Source organism: Lissotriton vulgaris, chromosome 2_1 (genome assembly GCF_964263255.1).
Source record: "Lissotriton vulgaris chromosome 2_1, aLisVul1.2, whole genome shotgun sequence".
Classification (NCBI taxonomy): domain Eukaryota; kingdom Metazoa; phylum Chordata; class Amphibia; order Caudata; family Salamandridae; genus Lissotriton; species Lissotriton vulgaris.
Genome location: NC_141687.1, coordinates 884,226,390 through 884,246,092, shown reverse-complemented (window position 1 = coordinate 884,246,092; position 19,703 = coordinate 884,226,390). Strand labels below are relative to the sequence as shown.

Below are 19,703 nucleotides of genomic sequence, written 5' to 3'. Positions count from 1 at the left end.
TATATTTTCAGACTCCGCCTAAAAGAGAAGTCAGAATTTTCCTCAACAATTCAGGGACTGCTGGTGCAGATATGTCACTTGATTTAAAATAAATTTGACTGCGACATGTAGCTGACTTTTTCAGACGGGGCTTGCTGGAACCGGTAAATAGTTTAAATAAAAAAAAAAAGTATATATATATATATATATATATATATATATATATATATATATATATATATAAAAAAAAGTGTGTGTATATATCTCTATACTACTATTATAAAGGAAGAACTTTGAACCTTTGAGGCGGGTATACTCGGGAACCACAGCGCCACTCCACACACCCGATACATCGTTGAAATTGTCAGGGTATGCAGATGGACATAGGCTATATACATTTAAAAAATATACGTTATTTAAAAAATGTATGAGAAAAAAAAAAAAGTAGTTCCATGGAAGTAGCGCCGGCCGCGACATGCGTGCTGACATCAGGAGCGACGTCCAGGAGCACGAGGAGGTGCGGCGGACAGGTGAACTCCGGAGCGCGGGGAGGTGCGGCGGATGAGGTAAGGCTCCGGGGGACCCACGGACAATGTCGGGGCGGGTGGGGGCCCTAAAGCCAAGGTCGGGCTGCTACTCCGGGGGACCCACGGACAATGTCGGGACGGGCTGTGTGTATATATATATATATATATATATATATATATATATATATATATATATATATATATATATATATATATATATATATATATATATATATATATATATATCCAAAAGCTTTAAAGAACGCACTCCCAGCAGCTTATACCAACAAGCTTTTATTCTTAAGGAACCGGCATCTACATTTGAGGCAAACTCTCGCCGACGCGTTTCAAGGACACAGCCTTTTCTTAATGGGCAGCTTGCGAGCAAACACAGATGATTCCAATGTCTCATTGTTATATGCAAATCCCCTCAGTGGTGCATGCGCGGTGCATTTTGTCTAGTACTTTGCATTATGGGACCTCGAGTCCCCATTGGAAAATAGTTCATACTCATAGTGAGCTCTGTGCAGTTCGTTTTTAATAAAAGCATATTAAACACCCTCCAGTGGGCCCCCAAATGCCTTGCCGGTTGTAGTTTCCATCACTGCTGGACTGACCGCAGCTTCAGGCAAAGTTCCAGCGCCGCGTAGCCTCTCCTTTCTCCTGCCGTGTAAGAATGCACCATTTCCATCAAAGGAGAAAGGAGAGGCTACGCGGCGCTGGAACTTTGCCTGAAGCTGCGGTCAGTCCAGCAGTGATGGAAACTACAACCGGCAAGGCATTTGGGGGCCCACTGGAGGGTGTTTAATATGCTTTTATTAAAAACGAACTGCACAGAGCTCACTATGAGTATGAACTATTTTCCAATGGGGACTCGAGGTCCCATAATGCAAAGTACTAGACAAATGCACTGTGCATGAACCACTGAGGGGATTTTCATATAACAATGAGACATTGGAATCATCTGTGTTTGCTCGCAAGCTGCCCATGAAGAAAAGGCTGTGTCCTTGAAACGCGTCGGCGAGAGTTTGCCTCAAATGTAGATGCCGGTTCCTTAAGAATAAAAGCCTGTTGGTATAAGCCGCTGGGAGTGCGTTCTTTAAAGCTTTCGGGCATTTGGACAACAATTAACTTTCACGGCTGCCCTGCCGTGTAAGAATGCACCATTTCCATCAAAGGAGAAAGGAGCGGCTACGCGGCGCTGGAACTTTGCCTGAAGCTGCGGTCAGTCCAGCAGTGATGGAAACTACAACCGGCAAGGCATTTGGGGGCCCACTGGAGGGTGTTTAATATGCTGTTATTAAAAACGAACTGCACAGAGCTCACTAGGAGTATGAACTATTTTCCAATGGGGACTCGAGGTCCCATAATGCAAAGTACTAGACAAATGCACTGCGCATGCACCACTGAGGGGATTTGCATATAACAATGAGACATTGGAATCATCTGTGTTTGCTCGCAAGCTCCCCATGAAGAAAAGGCTGTGTCCTTGAAACGCGTCAGCGAGAGTTTGCCTCAAATGTAGATGCCGGTTCGTTAAGAATAAAAGCCTGTTGGTATAAGCTGCTGGGAGTGCGTTCTTTAAAGCTTTCGGGCATTTGGACAATATATATATATATATATATATATATATTTTAATAATAATCATAATAATAATATAATACTAATAATAAACAACTCATGCCAATGCTTTAAAGGGAAAGAAAAACAAACAATCTGACACCGTGGTCATGTTTATTCATACCTTCCATTTCAATAAGTCTCCCAAGGAAGAGAATAGACGTCTCCTCGTACAGGCTAGTGTGTGGAAAATAGGTCATCTTGTGGCATGTACAGAAAAAGAAGACACCCTCTCCCCTTACTTTCCCGGTTAATGTAAAATGTAAACAAAACTCGAAAAGACTCCCAGAAAGCTTGAGGCTACAAGAAGGAAACGTTCAAGCAAACCACATGCAAAGTAGCTATAATTAAATATCACAACAATGTTTCAGGCCATAAAAGAGATCTATGAAAAGATTGTTATAGAAATTTTTATGACATCACTAAGAGCTATGATATATATATATATATATATATTTTCGACAAGTCCGAATCAACACAGCTCACGCTGCAAACGGAAATTGAGTAAAGCCACAGACTCCGTGCTCTTGTTTTCAGTGCTCTTTATTCGTGAAGAATAACAGCCCACCAGTCGCCATAACGTGTTTCACCTCAGCCGAGGCTTGATCACATGTCATACACATATACATATACACTGGATTGGATGGAACAATAGTGTGCTCAAGATGCCGAAAATCTACAAGGGGATTGTTAATATCAAGAAGTTAGGAGTAAGGAGCGTATTTTTATTCAATTATGTTAAAGCAAGGCCAGCCTCGGGTTCTCTCAATTAGAATAAAGGGAACTCCCATACCCCAGGACTACATTTAACTACATAATAAACGTCACTGGGTTTGTCATTAGTTAAGGGTGGTGGAAAGTTTGCCACAGAATAAAAGGCTTGGGCCTTGGGGTAATGAATGCTGCTATGAGGATGACCTTTACAGGGAAACAAATTGACTTACACATTCAAAAGTAGTTGGAGTGTTCACCCTTGCAGCAGTCATCCATTACATGTAGGAATATGCAAAAGGCCAATCCAGGCGTCACAACTATCTGCCCCACAAAGATATGAACATAAGAAAAATCCTTCATCTCAAATAGGCCACCACTGCCTGCTGAGGTTGGATGCCGACTCCAGCCCAAAGAGAAGCAAGCACCTTGTACTGGTATTTTGATATTTTGCTACAAAGCAGACGTGTACATGCCAAAATTAGTACACGAAGATATGCAACTTGGAGAACGAAGGCCCAAAGCAAAGGCTTTGTTATAGTACTTAATTACATCCATGTTGCCATTTTAACTTCTCCAGAAGAACAAAAGGATTTAAATCAGAAAAAAGTCTCCGATTTTGGCAAACCTAAAGTCCATTTTTCTACTGCAAAGAATCTTGTGCAAACACTAAACCAAATTCTTCAGGTGATTGAACTTCCACAGCATACGACTACAGAATATTTTCAACTTTGAAATTCTAACTCCACCTGCTTTAAGATGTGGCAAGACAAATAAGCGTAAACGTAGGAGCTAAAAGGAGTTAAAATCCAAAGAAATTGCCCGGTAATGGGAAAAAAAGCAGTCATATAAAACTTACAGCTCTGGATGGTTTACACAAGTCGCAAACATGATAAAAATAAACATTCTCACAGGATAATCGGAATAGACATTGCAGATGGGCGAGCACCGTCCATTGGGCTACTAAAATTATGTATCCAAATACCCCGTGGGTCCCCACGCTGCCTTTTTCCTTACATTTGTAATTTATTTTGACTGCCATAGTAGGAGAATGTGTTTAGTGAAAAGGCATTGCAGGAAAAGGCACAACACCTTTCCAAAAGAAAAATACAGGCCATTGTTTAAAGAATCTGCAAAGGCCTCGCCTTGATCCTAAATAGAGCTGTAATAATATGGTATGTATTAATTTATAATATTACTTTTCTGTCTTTGTTTCCTTTAATGATGAGTCATGGATCATTAATGAAGCCCTAGATCACATTTAAAAAAGATTTCCATTTATCAATTCAATAATCTTTATTCGGATATAAAATATCCATAAAAGCACTGCTCGAGAATACCAGCAACAGTACAACTTTGTTAAAAAAAATACAGTATAAATACAATAGATATAAAGGGGATTATCAAATTACAAAGACTACAATTATGAGCATATATTAAAAGAACACGTTATACAAAACAATGTTATGAGAAGAGTTAAAAACGGGCAGATAGCAACATAATAGTGTTGAACACTTTCAGGGGTTCGACAAACCGATAGCAGCATATTATAATAAAGTGCAGTCAATGGTAAACAGTTTTAGCAGCGTAATATAAGGTGCAATTAAATGTAATCTTTTAGGGTAGTCCAGTCCACAGGTAACGCTGTTGTTTGATGTTCTATACTATAAAGTAGAGGTAGATTCATGCAGAGAAGACAGTGTTGTGTGCTCAGGTACACTTAAATGCGTTACAAAGTGCTCATGGAAGCACGTGAGCGAGCTGCCATTCTCAGAAAGGAGCAGACACGGAAAATCAAGTTGTCCCTCTCGAGTTTGAGAATTTCCAAATAGGCTGTTCTATAATTAATGTTTGCAGTTGCCTTAAAATAGGGAATCAAGTATTGTTTAGTATATTTTTGATAACAATTACTGATGATTTTGAGAGCTCTGTGGCATATCTTGCATTTTTATACGGTTCATATAGTGCATCCATAAATACCTTTTTATTTATTCCCTCTTGGCCAAAAGGATCAAAAAAGACATGCTCTAGATTCACGCTAGTTAAACTTTTTCTAACAGCGGAAAGCCAGGGTATGCACCCTCCCTTGTCTCAGTTGAGGCAGTCAGCTATAATCTCCCTTGTCAAGGTCGCTGCAGGATTATGCCAAACTTGTAACCAAAATATAGCTGTACGGGACCTGATAAAGTCTTCTATGTAGAACAAGTTTAATTCTTTTTTGACACACAAAGTTAGGTGAGAAAATTTGGGCCCCTAGAAGTTTCCGACAGAACCTAATTTCCTCTCTCTGGATTCCACGGCAATTTATAAAAAAAAAAACCTTCTGCGCCTTATGTGGCAGTGGGAATACACAGTGTTTTATAAATTTTAGATATAGATAATACTACCTCTGCTTGTTTGGGTTGGGGAAGACTCAAGATAGAGTTTGTCGCTTTTTTAAATGTAATTCTGCTATGGGCAACATGAGCTGCCCAAGATCCAGTGTCAGAAAATACTAATCCCAGATATGGGAAAGTTCGGGTGCGTAATAAGTGTTCAGGACCTTAGGTTATTCAATTAATATGATTTTCTGGGGGACCACAGGTCATTATAAAAGATTTGTAAATTAGTTTTAAGGTCTAAGTCTGCCATAAAAAGTACAACACCCCCTGACAAAAGTGCGTAGTGCGTTTGAAGTGCGACCGATTAGTACCGCATCATCAGCATATAGTAGGGCGGGGACTACGCTGCCATTAATGCTAGGTACGTCGTTGGTAAATTCTGACAGTATTTTGGGTAGTTTATTTATGTAAAGAATGAATAAAAGAGGGGCCAGTACACACCCGTCTGACCCCTCTTCCAATGATGATGTCCCTTGAAACCTCCCAGTCATTGCTAATCCTTACCCATGCCTTCAAGTCCCTGTGCAGGTATGCCACAAAATTGACTAATGCCTCATCCAACCCGTAGTTTAAAAAAGTCCGACCACAAACGTGACCTATTGACAAAGTCGAAGGCAGAGGTAAGGTCCATTAAAGCCAGGTAGATGGGTGACATCCGCGCTATCGTGTACTTGCCAATATTCATATTTAAATTGAGGCACGGTTCCACATTTACTTCTTAAACCCAGCTGACATCTGTTTAAAATGTGTTCTCTTTCAAGCCCAAGACCTTTTTTTCTTAAACAAAATCCTCCAGAGGATCTTCAAAGTATTATCAATAAGGGTGATCGGTCTGTTGCAGCTAGGGTTGGCTCTGTCTTCTTTTTTTTTTTAATAGGCACAATAATGCTGGTAGACCAAGTGCTTGGAATAAAAGTGCTTGTTGATTTATTAAAAACATTGAGTAAAAGAGGTGCCCAAAAATCCGGTTTGTGTTTGATGAGGTCAATGGGAAGCCCGTCCGGCCCCAGGGCCTTGTTGCCTAAGCTTTGGTGAATGGCATCCTCAACGTCTAACACCGATATAGAAATCCCTGCGACAGAAAGGTCGTTTAATCGATCCTCATTCTGGGGTGGGGCTGTGTAACTTTTAGAAAAATGAGCTTCCCAGGCTTCGCTCGCTATATTGCAGTTTAGGGGATTGAGGGTAAGGCCCATAGATCTCATGTCTTTAACTGCTGCCCAGAACCCGTTTCCATCGTTGAGTGTACCAGCACAGGCAAGATTATCCCAGCGTTCTTTTAGGAGCTCGTCTTTGCGTTGCCTGGCAACTTTTTTTATATTGGCACCGCAAAGGTTTAACAAGAGTTGCATACCTAGGTGTTGCTGTCAATGCTACACGAAGTTCTCGGTTTGCTCGCGAGCAGGTACTGTTGAACCATCTAGGGTTCTGATTAATGTCTAACGCAAGCCTAGAGATCATTCATTTAATGCCAGAGCACAGGCCGCTAAATGCCTTAATAACCTCCGGGTTGGGGTAGCTAAGTGACAGGCAGGTTTCAATGAGCAATGGGTGCGATTTTATCATGTTGGAAAATAAAATATTATTGATACCTTTCCAAATTACTTTTAATTTTTCAGTCGAAGCTACTAAATTACTTGCCCCAGGCTCCTTAGCAAGGCTTGGTCTAGGGGCGAATCCAATTATTTTTAAAATTGGATTATGATCGCCCTGCAGGGTGCGTCGAACCTCAGCCTTAAATAAATGAGATTCCAGTGAGGCAGACATAAAAACATAATCGATAATTAAGGCGCAACCACGAACCCTATAGGTGGGTATTAAGCAATTATTGTTTTGGCATACATCCGCAATTTCCATCACTAAGTAAATTACAAGTAGATAAATGATCTGACAATTCCATCCCTCTTTTGCATGCAAGCCCATGAACCGAAGATGTAGTATCTATTCAATTTTTCCTTGAAAGTCTGGCGTTAAAGTCATCACCGAGACAAATTCCAGCTAGATTATGATGCACATTCTGATTTTGTAGATTAGCAATAAAATCAAACAGGTTAATAAAATTCATATTAGGGAAGAAGACAAAATCATTATAAAAATTAATAAAGCAAATTGAAGTCCCCCATGTGTAAATCAAGTCTTTTTATTTATATTTGCAGTTTGAAGTATGCACAGATATGTGCTAAAAATAATTGCTCTAGGTGATTCGACTTATTTTTGTATAGGCTGGTACATCGCCAAACGGGTGCTGCTGGTATCTGGCAACCCTACTCCGGAAACTGAAAGTTTGTTGCAGGATCACCGCATTATTTCCACACCCTCCATCCCCGATTGATGCCATAAAAGCAATAGGTTAACTTATATCTGAAACCCTACACCAGCCCTAAATACGATGCTGAGCTACTCCTGGTGTCTAGGAATACATCTATCATTCAGACAATTCACTCGTTATCACCACGCACCCTTCACTTTCACACTCCCCCAGCACTCACAGTGATTACACAGCACACCATGCACTCACACCATTCACCCTCTTCCTACCCTGCACTCACATAAGCACACTGCACATATATGGCACTATACTCACTTGTCACTTTCACTGCTCACCCTACACTCACATCAACCACACTGCACTCACGCCGATACCCTGCACTCACACTATTCATCCTCCTCTTACCCTGCACTCACAAGAGCGCACCGCTCACCTTGCACTCACAGCGGCCACACTGTAATCATGCCCCTCGACAAGAACTCATGCAGTTCTACCGCCACTTACCCTGGGGTCACATGAGCACACTGTTCACCCTATACTCACAGTGATCTCACTCTACACTCACAGTGATCACACTGTACTCACACTTTTCACCCTGTACTTACACGAGTCCACTACTTACCCTGCACTCTTGTGACACTTCACTCACCTGTCACTCTCACTGGTCACTATGATCTGACACAAACCAACAAGCACCTCACTCACCATGTATTAATTCCTTCCACTCTGCACTTTCACCTGCACCCAAACTCATATGTCACATCACTCACCCAACAGTCACCCCTTGCACAATACTCTCACACTGTCATACAGCTCTCTGTGCACTCTCATGGGCACTCCTGTCACTCACACAGCTCACCCTTCACTCACATGGGCACAACACTCACCACTCAAACAAGCACAGGACTCACCCTGCACTTCCTCCTCTCACCCTGCACTCACACAGACTACCCTCTCAACCGGCATTCATACAGGCACTCTGCTCATCCTGCCTGCACACAGGTACAATAGTCTGCCGGAACTCATAGGGACACATCACTCATTCTGCACTAACTATTCTTACCATGCACTCACTAGTCACTGTCACAGATCGCCCATCACTCTCGCCACTCACCACACAAAGGCACACCACTCCCCCACATTTGCACCGCACACAACACCCTGCTCTCACTCCTCTCATTCTGCATTCAATCCTTTCACCCAACACACACTTGGGCCCTCTTCTCATATTATTATTGGATTCATACAGCTCACCCGACACAGACATCTGCACATTTTTCACCTTACACTTGTACCACTCACACTGTACTCTCACACTATTCACCATCACCCAGCACTCATCTGAGCACACCTCTGACTCTGCACATATAAAATGTACACAACTCATGAATATACACAGTTCTACAAAGGCATCCACAGAATACCTGCTCCTTCCATTGTACTGGATGCCTACTGAATTCCATCTGCAACAACCAGGCTGGTGCAAGAAGGAGACTGGACTGAGAAAGTAGGATGGCACGAGGAGGAACACTAGGGCTGAGGCTTTGTGTTATGGTGCTGGATTGAGGATCGTGTGACATCTTCAGGTATTCCATTCACCTCAATGCTTCATTCCGGGACATTCCGGACATGTAGGTTTTTTTTCTACATTGTAAGAAGTGTCCAAAAACCTCAAAATGTGACTGGATAAAATCCATAGTTGCCGAAGAAGCCAAGCATTTTATAAGATCAATTGGATGTTGAGATAATATATGTTAGAACATTGATTAGTTAATTTCCAATACGGTATCTGCTTGATCCACATGTGAAACCAAATATAAGCCCCGTCCAGCTATTTTAAGGAAGTCCACTTTTCACTCACATCCCAGTGACATTCAAGAGTAACTCTGAAGCTCGAGACCTGGGCTGTGACTGCACTAGCGTGCTCAAAATGGAGCTGCCGCGGACATGAGGCGACGCGGCGAATCTCCGAGAGCCAGTACCAAGTCGCTGGACCGCGGACACCCGGAGACACGGATCAGGAGGATTATCGACCTCTATCTCCTTCAAGCTCAGGCAAGAGGGTGCCGTGGGAGGGGAAAATCTTGCCTGAGAGACCTGCGACTCTTCCGGCCTGTGTCACCGCGATCGAGGCGGAGCCTTCAACCTCCAGGAAGACAGGTAGAGGCTGCCAGGTCCATGAATCGAATCCTTGACAAAGAGCCGAAACCGCCAAGGGAGGATGGACCACTACACCAAAGTCATTACCCCCCTCCAGAGGAGCAGCAGACCACCCACAATGACACGGACACCCTCCTACATGCAATCCAATCCTCTAGGATGGCGCTCAAGGGACAAATTGGTGCGGTGGGCTCCGAGGTATCGCTCCTGCAGCAGGACTTGAGGAACCTGGGCGCCAGGGTCACAGAATCAGAGTCTAGACTGGGAGAGGCGGAGGATACCCTACAAGAATTCCGCAAAGGGATGGCAGAACTACAGTCCTCCAATAAAGACCTTCAGTGGTGTGTCGATGATGCGGAAAACAGGGCGAGGCGCAATAACCTCCGCTTTGTGGGCTTAGAGCGTAAATCGAAGGGACAAATATGTCGGACTTCCTTCCCTCTTGGCTCTTGCGCATCGTCCCGAAGGATCAATTTTACGCCAGTTTCGTTATAGAAAGAGCACACAGGGCACTGATGGAGCGGCCGCCCCCAGGGTGCCTGGTTAAACTTCCTTGACAGAGACATGATCCTCCGAGAAGCCAGGAAACTGGGAGACATCCAGTATGAAAACGTAAATATAATGATTTTCCTGGACTACAGCAGGGAGGTACAAAAGCAGAGGCGTAATTTCGACTCAGTGAAGGCGAATCTGCGGAGACACAAGATTCAATACATGCTCCTATTCCCTACGAAATGGAAAGTGACATTCCTGGGGAAAACCCACTTCCTCCAATCACAGGAGGAAGCATGGCACTGGCTTGAGGAGAGGCCCATGCTGGGGCGGGAGGAGTTTCCTCTGTGCCATAATCAGGCACTGGTGAAGTCTGCCCCATGGACTCCTGACCCTCGAAGATCACTGAGGCCCAGGGGTACCCGCAAGGATCGACTCCAGGCGGCGACCTCATATGCTTCACGGGACACTGGGAGCACCTGACGGCACAGTGGTCGCTCGCTGGACTCTTGCCTCCTGGCGGGCCCGCACACCTTTCGCCTCTCTGACCTCCCTGAACCAGATTCAGAAACTGAAACCAGAGACAGTACGTTTGGAGAGGAGGGCGAGGATGGACCCTCTCTTCACCCCTTGGTTGCTGAAATAGTGGCAATGGAGCAGGATGCAACTACTAACGCTTGGCTTCACAGGGGGGAACCTCCTGACTCGCACTCATAAACATGGGCTCGTAGGATCGACCGTGGAACCGAAGTAGAAGACCAGAGCCTGTGGTTTGGACACATTTCCCCCCGTTCTTTCTCTATTCCACCACTATAGATCTGCGAACTGGTTGAAGACCCCCCCCATTGCATCGCAGAAGAGGGACTGGAAGTAGCTGTAGGCTTGGGACCATATGGTCACTTTTCCCATTTTAGTTTTATCCCTCTTGGTCTCTTATTTTAGCGGTTTCCCCTCATTCTTCACTCCCTCTTTCTCCTTTCTCACACCTTGGTATTTTCCTTTTGCCTGTGGGGGAAGTCCCTTCAAAAGACAGTTGGGGTCGCTGCAGGAGTTTGACATTGTAGCGCATGTTGGGTCTGGGGTGGGAGACAGATCTCTACCACCCTGAGGCACATCCTTGAGCGTCTGGCTGGAGGTGAGATAACAGGGGGGCGGGGGATAGAGGGGTTGCGAACAGTTCTATTGTTGTGGTTTGTTTTGGTTCTTTATGTTTTATTGGATGCGGTCACAGAATTCGGTGTACGTGTACGATCACCCACACTCCCCGACTAGGGCACAGTCTACCTCTCCCTATACATGCCTCCTGCCAATGCACAGCAGTTGAATGTGACAGACCCGGAGGCCACCCACTTCACGGTGCTCACCTGGACCGTCAATGGTCTAGGGGATAAGATCAAAAGAGGGTTGGTATCATCATTCATACAGCATGCCCGTCCAGATGTGGTGCTATTGCAGGAGACCCATCTCAAAGGGACGAAAGGCTGGTTTCTTGCGTGGGGAGCATACACGGTCCTGGCACATGCGGGATATACCTCTGGATCTAGGGGGGTAGCTATCCTGATTAAAGAATCCTCACCTTACAAAGTGACATGCACTTGGGCGGACCTCCAGGGTACATATGTGGGAGTGACAGGGACCAGGGATACAAGAAATGTCACTATCATGTCAGTCTATGCCCCACCGAAGCTACAGACTAAGACCTTTAACGGGGTGGTCGATATTTTACCGGGGACACCGGGCACGACATAAATTATTGGGGGCGATTTTAATGACGTAATATCAGTTCCCATGGACCGCTCAGGAGAGCGTGCTCACCCCCCTCCAATTACATACTTATCTCGACTGACCAACATCCTAGGCCTGATAGATGTATGGAGACACCTACATCCAGGGGAGCAACAATATTCATACTACTCCGGGGCGCACAGGGTCTACTTGAGCCTAGAGTGTGTGCTACTCTCTTGGGGCGTCATAGACCATATACAGGAGGTGGAATTTATGGCTCGTGGTCTGTCTAACCATTCGCCCTTATATGTTAAGGTGGGGGTGCGGTCCCACGCCAGGCGCGGGAGTTGGAGGCTATCGGAATGGGACCTACAGAATACAGAGGTTCTCCAGGGCCTTCGGACTGACACCAAGGTTTTCTTTGCAGAGAATCTGGGATCGGTCCAGTAGGGCGCAAAACTGTGAGAAGCATATACAACGGTTCTGAGGGACAGGGCCCAGAACGGGATAGCCTGGTAGAAGAGGAAAGCCTAGGAAGAGTTGGCCACCCTGGAGACCCAAATTCTTGCCTTGGAATAGCAGTACCTTGAGGGTAGAGAACCCCAGGTCCTAAGACAGTTACTGGAGGCGCAGCACCACTGCAAGGCTCTAGCAACACAGGAGGCCAAGGCACAGGCGACCCTTCATACGCTGTACAAAGTTAGGGATAAGTCGGGAAAGCTGTTGGGATGGCTTAGCCGTAAAGAAATGGAATCTCACTGGATAACTAGCATAGTGGATCTCCAGGGCCTGGAACAGAGGAGAGACAGACAAATAGTTCAGACGTTTGCTTCATCCTACCAGCATTTCTATGGTGCCTGAGCCCTGGAGGCCCCACCAGACATTCTAGCTTACTTAGATGCCATTCAGACCCCGTCCTTGGGTGACCATGAGAGGGAAGGCCTAGAATCAGATATAATGGTAGACGAAATCAAGGAAGAAATAACCAGATTATGCCCTGGGAAGACTCCAGGTCCCAGCGGCCTTCCTGCAGAAGAGATACGCAGACCTCTTACCAGTACATCGCTTGGCGTTGTTCCAAGATGCATCCCACAAGGGGATTATGCCCTTAGACCTCCGCATGGCCACGATTATCAAAATTCACAAAGCCGGGAAACCCCCTAATGATCGTGCCTCCTATCGCCCCATTTCCCTCCTAAATATGGAGGTAAAAATTCTGGAAATGATTTTGGCTCAACGCCTACGCCAGGTCATCACTACTGGGGTACACCAGGACTAAATGGGCTTTCTACCTGGCCAGGCGACCAGAATGAATCTGCGTAAGACCCACAACTGGCTCATGGAAGTACATGATCGAGAAGAACCGCACCTGCTCTTATCCTTGGATGCAGAAAAAGGGTTTGACAAGGTGCACTAGCCCTTTCTAGAAGCCACATTGGTCAAGTTTGGTTTGGACCCAAGTTTAGGCACTGGGTGGGACTCCTCTACATGGATCCCTGTGCAAGGGTCAAGGTTAATGACCAGGTATCCGGAGATTTCCCCATTAGATGGGGGACCCGCCAAGGGTATCCGCTGTCCCCACTACTTTTTGCCCTCACTATAGAGATAGTGGCTTGTGAGATCCAACAGCGGGGGTGATCCGGGGGTTCTGTATAACACCAGCAGATGGGAGGGAAGAAAAGATCTTGCTTTATGCGGATGACATTTTGTTGCATGTCACCCACCCGGACATCACAATCCCTGCCCAGTTTGATCTTATTGGCTGATACGGGCCGTTCTCAGGATATGCCATAAACGGGCACAAATGGGACACATATAGCCCACGAACCTTGGAGAACTCGCCTACCCGCCCTGGTGCCCTACAGATAGCACGGACCGGGTTCACGTACCTGGGGATTTATCTCAATACTGACAAGAGGCTCTCGTATCAGAAAAATATCCAACTAATTATCACTAACTTTGTTGCAGACGCCTGAGGTGGAAGGCTCTTCTGCTCACGATCCTTGGCAGGGCGGCTATGTTTAAAACGATAACCTTACCCCGCCTCCTTTAGGCCCTCCAGAACTAATATTTTCACCTCTCCAGGCAGACCTTCCTAGTGATGGATACAGAACTACGCTCCCTTTTATGGCTTGGTAAACAACCGAGGATCGCGCCCTCCACATTATGTCGCAACCAATATAATGGGGGAATTTCTCCACTGGATATCTAGGCCTGCTATTGGGCAGAACATTTGACCCGGGTAAATGAATTTATTCACGCCACAGCAGATCACCCCACCTATAAGTTAGAGAGGAACACTATGGTGACCCGCATGTGCATTTATTATCTCGATCGGGGGCGAGGCAGGGGACGTCTACTCCCGGCCACACAAGTCACACTAGAGATGTGGGACAGAGCATTGAAGACATTGGGTTGGGCACACAAAACAACAAAACAGACACCTCTCTGGGACTGTTCCTGGTTAAAGGAACTCCACAAACTCAGGGGCTTCGAAGGATAGTAGGCAGTCCACCAAAAGAGATATTGTGGCTAAGGGGAAACTCAAACGTTTTCGGGCGCTGCATACTGAATTTGGGCTGCATGCTGCCCAGTTATTCAAATATGCTCAACTGCGTCATGCCTGGCTAGCAGAGACCTTGCGATCTTCCCTACTGCCAGAATACGCTTCACTGGAAGGGCGCCTCCTGCAGGACCACGTACTCACTAAGGCAGTATCACTAACATACCGGACCCTAAACAATAATATGCCAGACCGAATGGGGAAACCGAGCGAGATGTGGGAGCAGAACTTGGGTTCTCTAGAAAACGTAGACTGGGAGGCGGCCCTGATGCACCACTAAGAGGTGGCCATCAGGTCCAGCCTCCGCCTCATCCAATACAAAATACTACACAGGGTATACTATGCCAGGACCCAACTTCATCGTATGGGCAGAGCTAGTGAACCGAATTGCCTGAGGTGCGGCCAGACGAAGGGAGACTTTTACCACACTATTTGGGAATGTCCTGTAATACAGTCATACTGGGATATGGTAGTAGGGGAACTGGGTAGTATCCTTGAAGAGACGTTGCCCCTAGACCCCAAGTTCATACTGCTGGGCATACCCGGGCCGTCCCCAGCTTATCTTCGCCATGTTGACCCTTGTAATACCAAAAAGGGACATAGCTGGAACTTGGGGGGGCGGTGCTACCTCCCCAGCTTCGAGACTGGAAGTCGGGGTTAGATATGTACATGGCGGCGGAGAGGGTCACATACAAAGCAAGAGGTTGCCCGCAAAAATTCTGTAGAGACTGGGAGGAAGTATTATGGACTGGATGGTGGATTGGGCGATGTTTAGTTGACACTTGTTAGGAAATGCACTGCATTTTTTGCCAAGGGCAATCATGCAGAAGACAGAGTGGGGGAGGTCACTGAAAGACCTGAAGACTGAACGGGATACTCAGATTCATACAGCCCGTACAGGGGAGGAGATGGGAATTTATGTGTTGAAGATTATGTATGTACACGTTTGCATGATTGTAACCAATTGTGACATGCTTATTTTTGTTGTTTGTTTGACGCAAAATGAAAATAAAAATACATTTTTTTAAAAAACATTTCCGATGTGTACTTTTGCACATATTTGCATGCACGACAATGTTGAATTTGATTCTCAGAAACAACTGTTACCACATTGAGCTTTCCACAACTTTATCAAGTTGCCTCAAACGTCATGTACAAGGCCTTTTTATGCACTAGGTACAAAAGTTGTTCTATCTTCATCCGTGGGGTGACAGTGCGATCTACACATCCATAACATTGCTAATCTGCACATACATTGCAAGCCTGCTTTCTATTACAAATAACAAGCATCCCGATTACCAGAGGAGGCACTTCAGCGGACACCGAGGGTCCCTCCATGCGGAGACTTCACCATGCAGGGTTCTGACATCTCTGTGAGGGTGTGTCCAGTTCATGACTGAGATGGACTTCTACACTCTCTTTCACCAGGTAATGGGGGTGTATCGTCCCTTGGGTGGATTCTTGGCTTCATACCTACACATACTTTAGTTAAACTTAGGGCTAGGTTTTGCATAGTAGGAGTACGTCCGATTACTGCCTTGTGTATATGCCTGCATATATACACTGTTTTGGCACTGTGGTAGAACTGCATCTACTATTTATGCTTTTGGTGGTTGTAATCACATTCCTATGCTTTGGTCTACTGATTATAACAGCACATGTATTACATACAAGAATAACGTTGGTTCAATAAACATATTGAAAACATCCCACTGTCTTTTGTATATTTTTTCGAGCACTAGTAAGCACAAGTGACTACATGAAAAGTTTGGATCGGTTTCCATGATCCCGGAGGGGTCAGAGTTCTCATGTTTAGTGGTTAGCCAGAAATTATCTGCTCCATGGTAAGGTTAGGGGGGATTATGGTGGCACAGTAAGCTAGCTGGTCTCTAGGCCAACTTATTCTGTAGGGGTGCATAGAAACAGTCTAGGCACCTCGCCCTAAGTTTTTTGTCCAACAAATGTACATGTCTTACAGATTGGTAGGAACTACACAACAGTATGTGTTATGCGTGCAAGTGTGCTGCTGGTCTGGCATACTGTAGGTTATTCTTGCTTTAAGGACAAGGGCACTAATAGCATATGGATGGAAGGTATTACATATGGCAAATTGCAGGCCCTGGCATGCTCCCTTAAGACACCATCATTGGCTGTGGATACTCGAACTGTCTGAGAAAGCCGCTAACCCAGTCATACCCAGTGGCAGAGACACAAAACACGTGCCACCACACCTGTTCGAAGGGCCTGACATGATGCATGCAATTCTTAGCATGTGGGGTGGATCCATAGCAACATAATGGAACTGATATTTGAGGTAACTCTTGTCATAACATTTCCTTTTCTCATTTTATATGGTGTATCAATGGAAAAAAGGCTGACCCATGTATACCGGAAGGATTTTTTTTTTTTAGAGTTACCCATGACTGTGGCTGAAGTAGCCATGGTAAATATCTGCCACAGTCATATTGTATGTACTCCTGGGCATAAGGGGCTCACCCATGAAACAATGATGACCTTGGTATAGTGGAAGTCATTTCCGAATTTAGACATTTGAAAAAAATATACAAATACAAGATCTACTCCTAAGAAAGTACTGGAATACTTCATTAATGCCCTGTAAGTGTCTGCGGCTTTTTAAAAATACGATCCCAGATATTTCAAAAAAATCCCAAGAGAGAAGTCTACTCTCCCTTTAATCATCTACAATAAAAACAGTTAAGTTGTGTGTTTTTTGCTGGAATTTGTCGTATCACACCCCACCACTTGCATAGATCTTTTTCCATATAAAATGGCTAGAAGGTTAGCTCTGATCCCATTTCTGGAAATGCTTGTTCTGCCCTATTGCTGGGATTAGGATTGGCTTTAGGGCAGTGCGACTGGTGCAGCCTCACCTGGCATTGACTTTGATGGGGGAAGCCGTGTTTAACCCCTTTGAACGCTCATGATGAGCTCAGCTCGTCATGAGTCATGGTGCTCATGTGCTCATGGCGAGCTCATCTCGTCATGACTGTTAGAACGGTTGCACGCTGGGGAAATTCCCCTGCTGTGCGAACGTTCTACACAAGCGGGTGTGGTCATGACGTGCTAAGCTCGTCATGAGCACACGAGCCCCGTGGCTCATGACAAGCTGAGTTCGTCATGAGCACCGGGGCGCTATGCGCGCCCCCCCCAGCACAGCAGGGGAATCCGCCCCGCATACAAGGGGTTAAAAATCATTTTTGTTTTAAAAGCACATGAACTTCCTTGTGCATCCGGTAGTTTTCAGGCAACAAGAAAAATGGCAGCATAACTGTGGTGATTAATGTTCCTACTGGTGAGAGTCTGCCATTTTGTGTGGTGGCAGTTTTGGCTTCTCGTAAAGTAGTGTGGATGCTTAATGGGCCTGCTGCAAGGAAAGTGTACCATGCAGATCACAGAACTGATTGTGAGTGAACTAGGATTAGCACTATTAAGAAATGTAAATGTACATCAGAGAGGCTATGGAGAGATGAGGTGCACTGTTGGAGAGTGGTGGTGAAGGAAATCATGGAGAAGGAGGTTAGGGGGGAGGAGAGCGCCAAAAAAGACAGTCGTAACAGCACCCACCAGCGCTCGAGTCGGCCCAGGCTGGACATCTTAGCCACACCCGAAGTTCGGGTCTAGTTGCGCCCCTGATCGCAGACACATTCCATTCTTCATCTATGGTCCAAAGGTCTAAGCACATATTGACTTAAGGAAAGGAAGGGTAGGGTGCACAATTAAGTGTACAAGAATTGTATTATTTACCGTTAAGCTAGATAGGATTCCGCTTAGTTGAGAGTCGTCTCTTGATGTCAGATACCTCCTCGCATTCTGGTAAAAATTAGTTAGCTCATAATACATATATACAGGCCCCTAAAAGAAAAAAACGACAACATGTATTTTGATATTTTGGAACAGCACATTTTGTGGATAAACAATTGTGCCACAAGAAAAATGCAGCATAGTGTTGATGCACATTCATCCATTATAAACTCAAAACCGAGAAATAGACATCACAACAATGCAAAAGCTTTACACTGACAAGTAATATAAATAATTTTACAGAATGGTGATATAATGTTGAAGTCTCCCTACAGTTCTCACAATTAAGTATCTACGTAGACATGCTTCAATCACCTTTTGTGGCTTATGTACCCTAACATAACAGTTCAAACAATGCAGAGTTTCTGACGTTCGGCATTACTGCTCAAAACGTCAGTGTGCTCATGTCAAATAAAAAATGAAATACTTTGACAGTGGAGAACATTCTAAAAACAGGGACAGAGCAAACAGCAGACTGTCCAGAGATCATCTTGAAGATAATGTTTTAGGGACAAGTTCCAATGCAACTCATAATTCAATCCAAAAGGCTTATTTTGTTGAGATGGAGGTGTCAGTTGTGGGTTTTTTTTTTGGCCCTGGCAACTTGGCGCTGGATGTATAGATTATTTGTGACCTCCTCAGTAGTTAAATTGTAAAAAAAAAAAAAAAAAAAGTGCTGGGTTCTTGTCAGGAGGCAGCTGGCACCAGCCCATTTGTCCTGTTAGTCCTTCCTAAAACAGAACCACAAAAGTGGGGAGAAGATGTGGTGTAATGGCCAAAAGCTGCCGACTTCAGATCTGGGGAACTTGGTTCAAGTCTCAGTGTTGGTTCAATATCCTGTGATTCTGGGCAAATTCCTGTGGCGACAATAAATGAATGCATCCATAACTGGTGCTCATAAAAAGTGCCGGTGTTTATGATTAATTTCCAGTGCTGAGCACCGGAAACCACAGGCGCAAATTAAGCACTGACCTCCTTTAGTACCAAACTGTGCATTAACCATAGTGTCATTGTGTTTCGGTACAAATTGAGGTTTGTGTCTCTTTCTTTGTGTGGCTCAGTTTTTCCAAGTCCCAGTCACTGTGTCCATGTGCCTACAGTTCCAATTTAACAGTCTTCTTGTACTTTTGAACTGGTCTCCTTGTTCCGCTATCAGTATTACGTGGTCAAACTCACTGTGTCCCAATCAACTCATTATCTATGTTCTGACTAGTGTCCTTTTGGTTTCCCAATGTAAGTGATCCTCCTATTCCTGTGTACCAGCTTTCCAGTCCCATTGAACATGTATTCATTTGTTCTCCATCATGGGGTATCTCCATCTAAAAAATAAGGGTCTCCCTGTCTCAGAGATGGTGTATTAGATATTGGTGTATAGATTGTTGCATAGCCAGTGTCATCCTGTCTTCTTGCCAGTCTCTCTCTGCCCCCATGGGAGTCCATTCTCTGTCCCTTGT

At 44.9% G+C, this 19,703-nt stretch overlaps 1 protein-coding gene across 3 annotated transcripts in view; it reads right to left on the bottom strand.

Annotated features, from left to right (window-relative positions):
* Positions 1 to 19,703, bottom strand: part of CDC50B (cell division cycle 50 P4-ATPase accessory subunit B) — a 272,588-nt gene that overhangs the window by 101,932 nt on the left and 150,953 nt on the right. For all 3 annotated transcript variants that reach the window (XM_086956405.1, XM_086956404.1, XM_086956402.1), the window contains exon 4: positions 18,193 to 18,300. In XM_086956405.1, the coding sequence (XP_086812531.1) occupies positions 18,193 to 18,300 (108 nt within the window). The remainder of the gene's footprint in view (positions 1 to 18,192; positions 18,301 to 19,703) is intronic.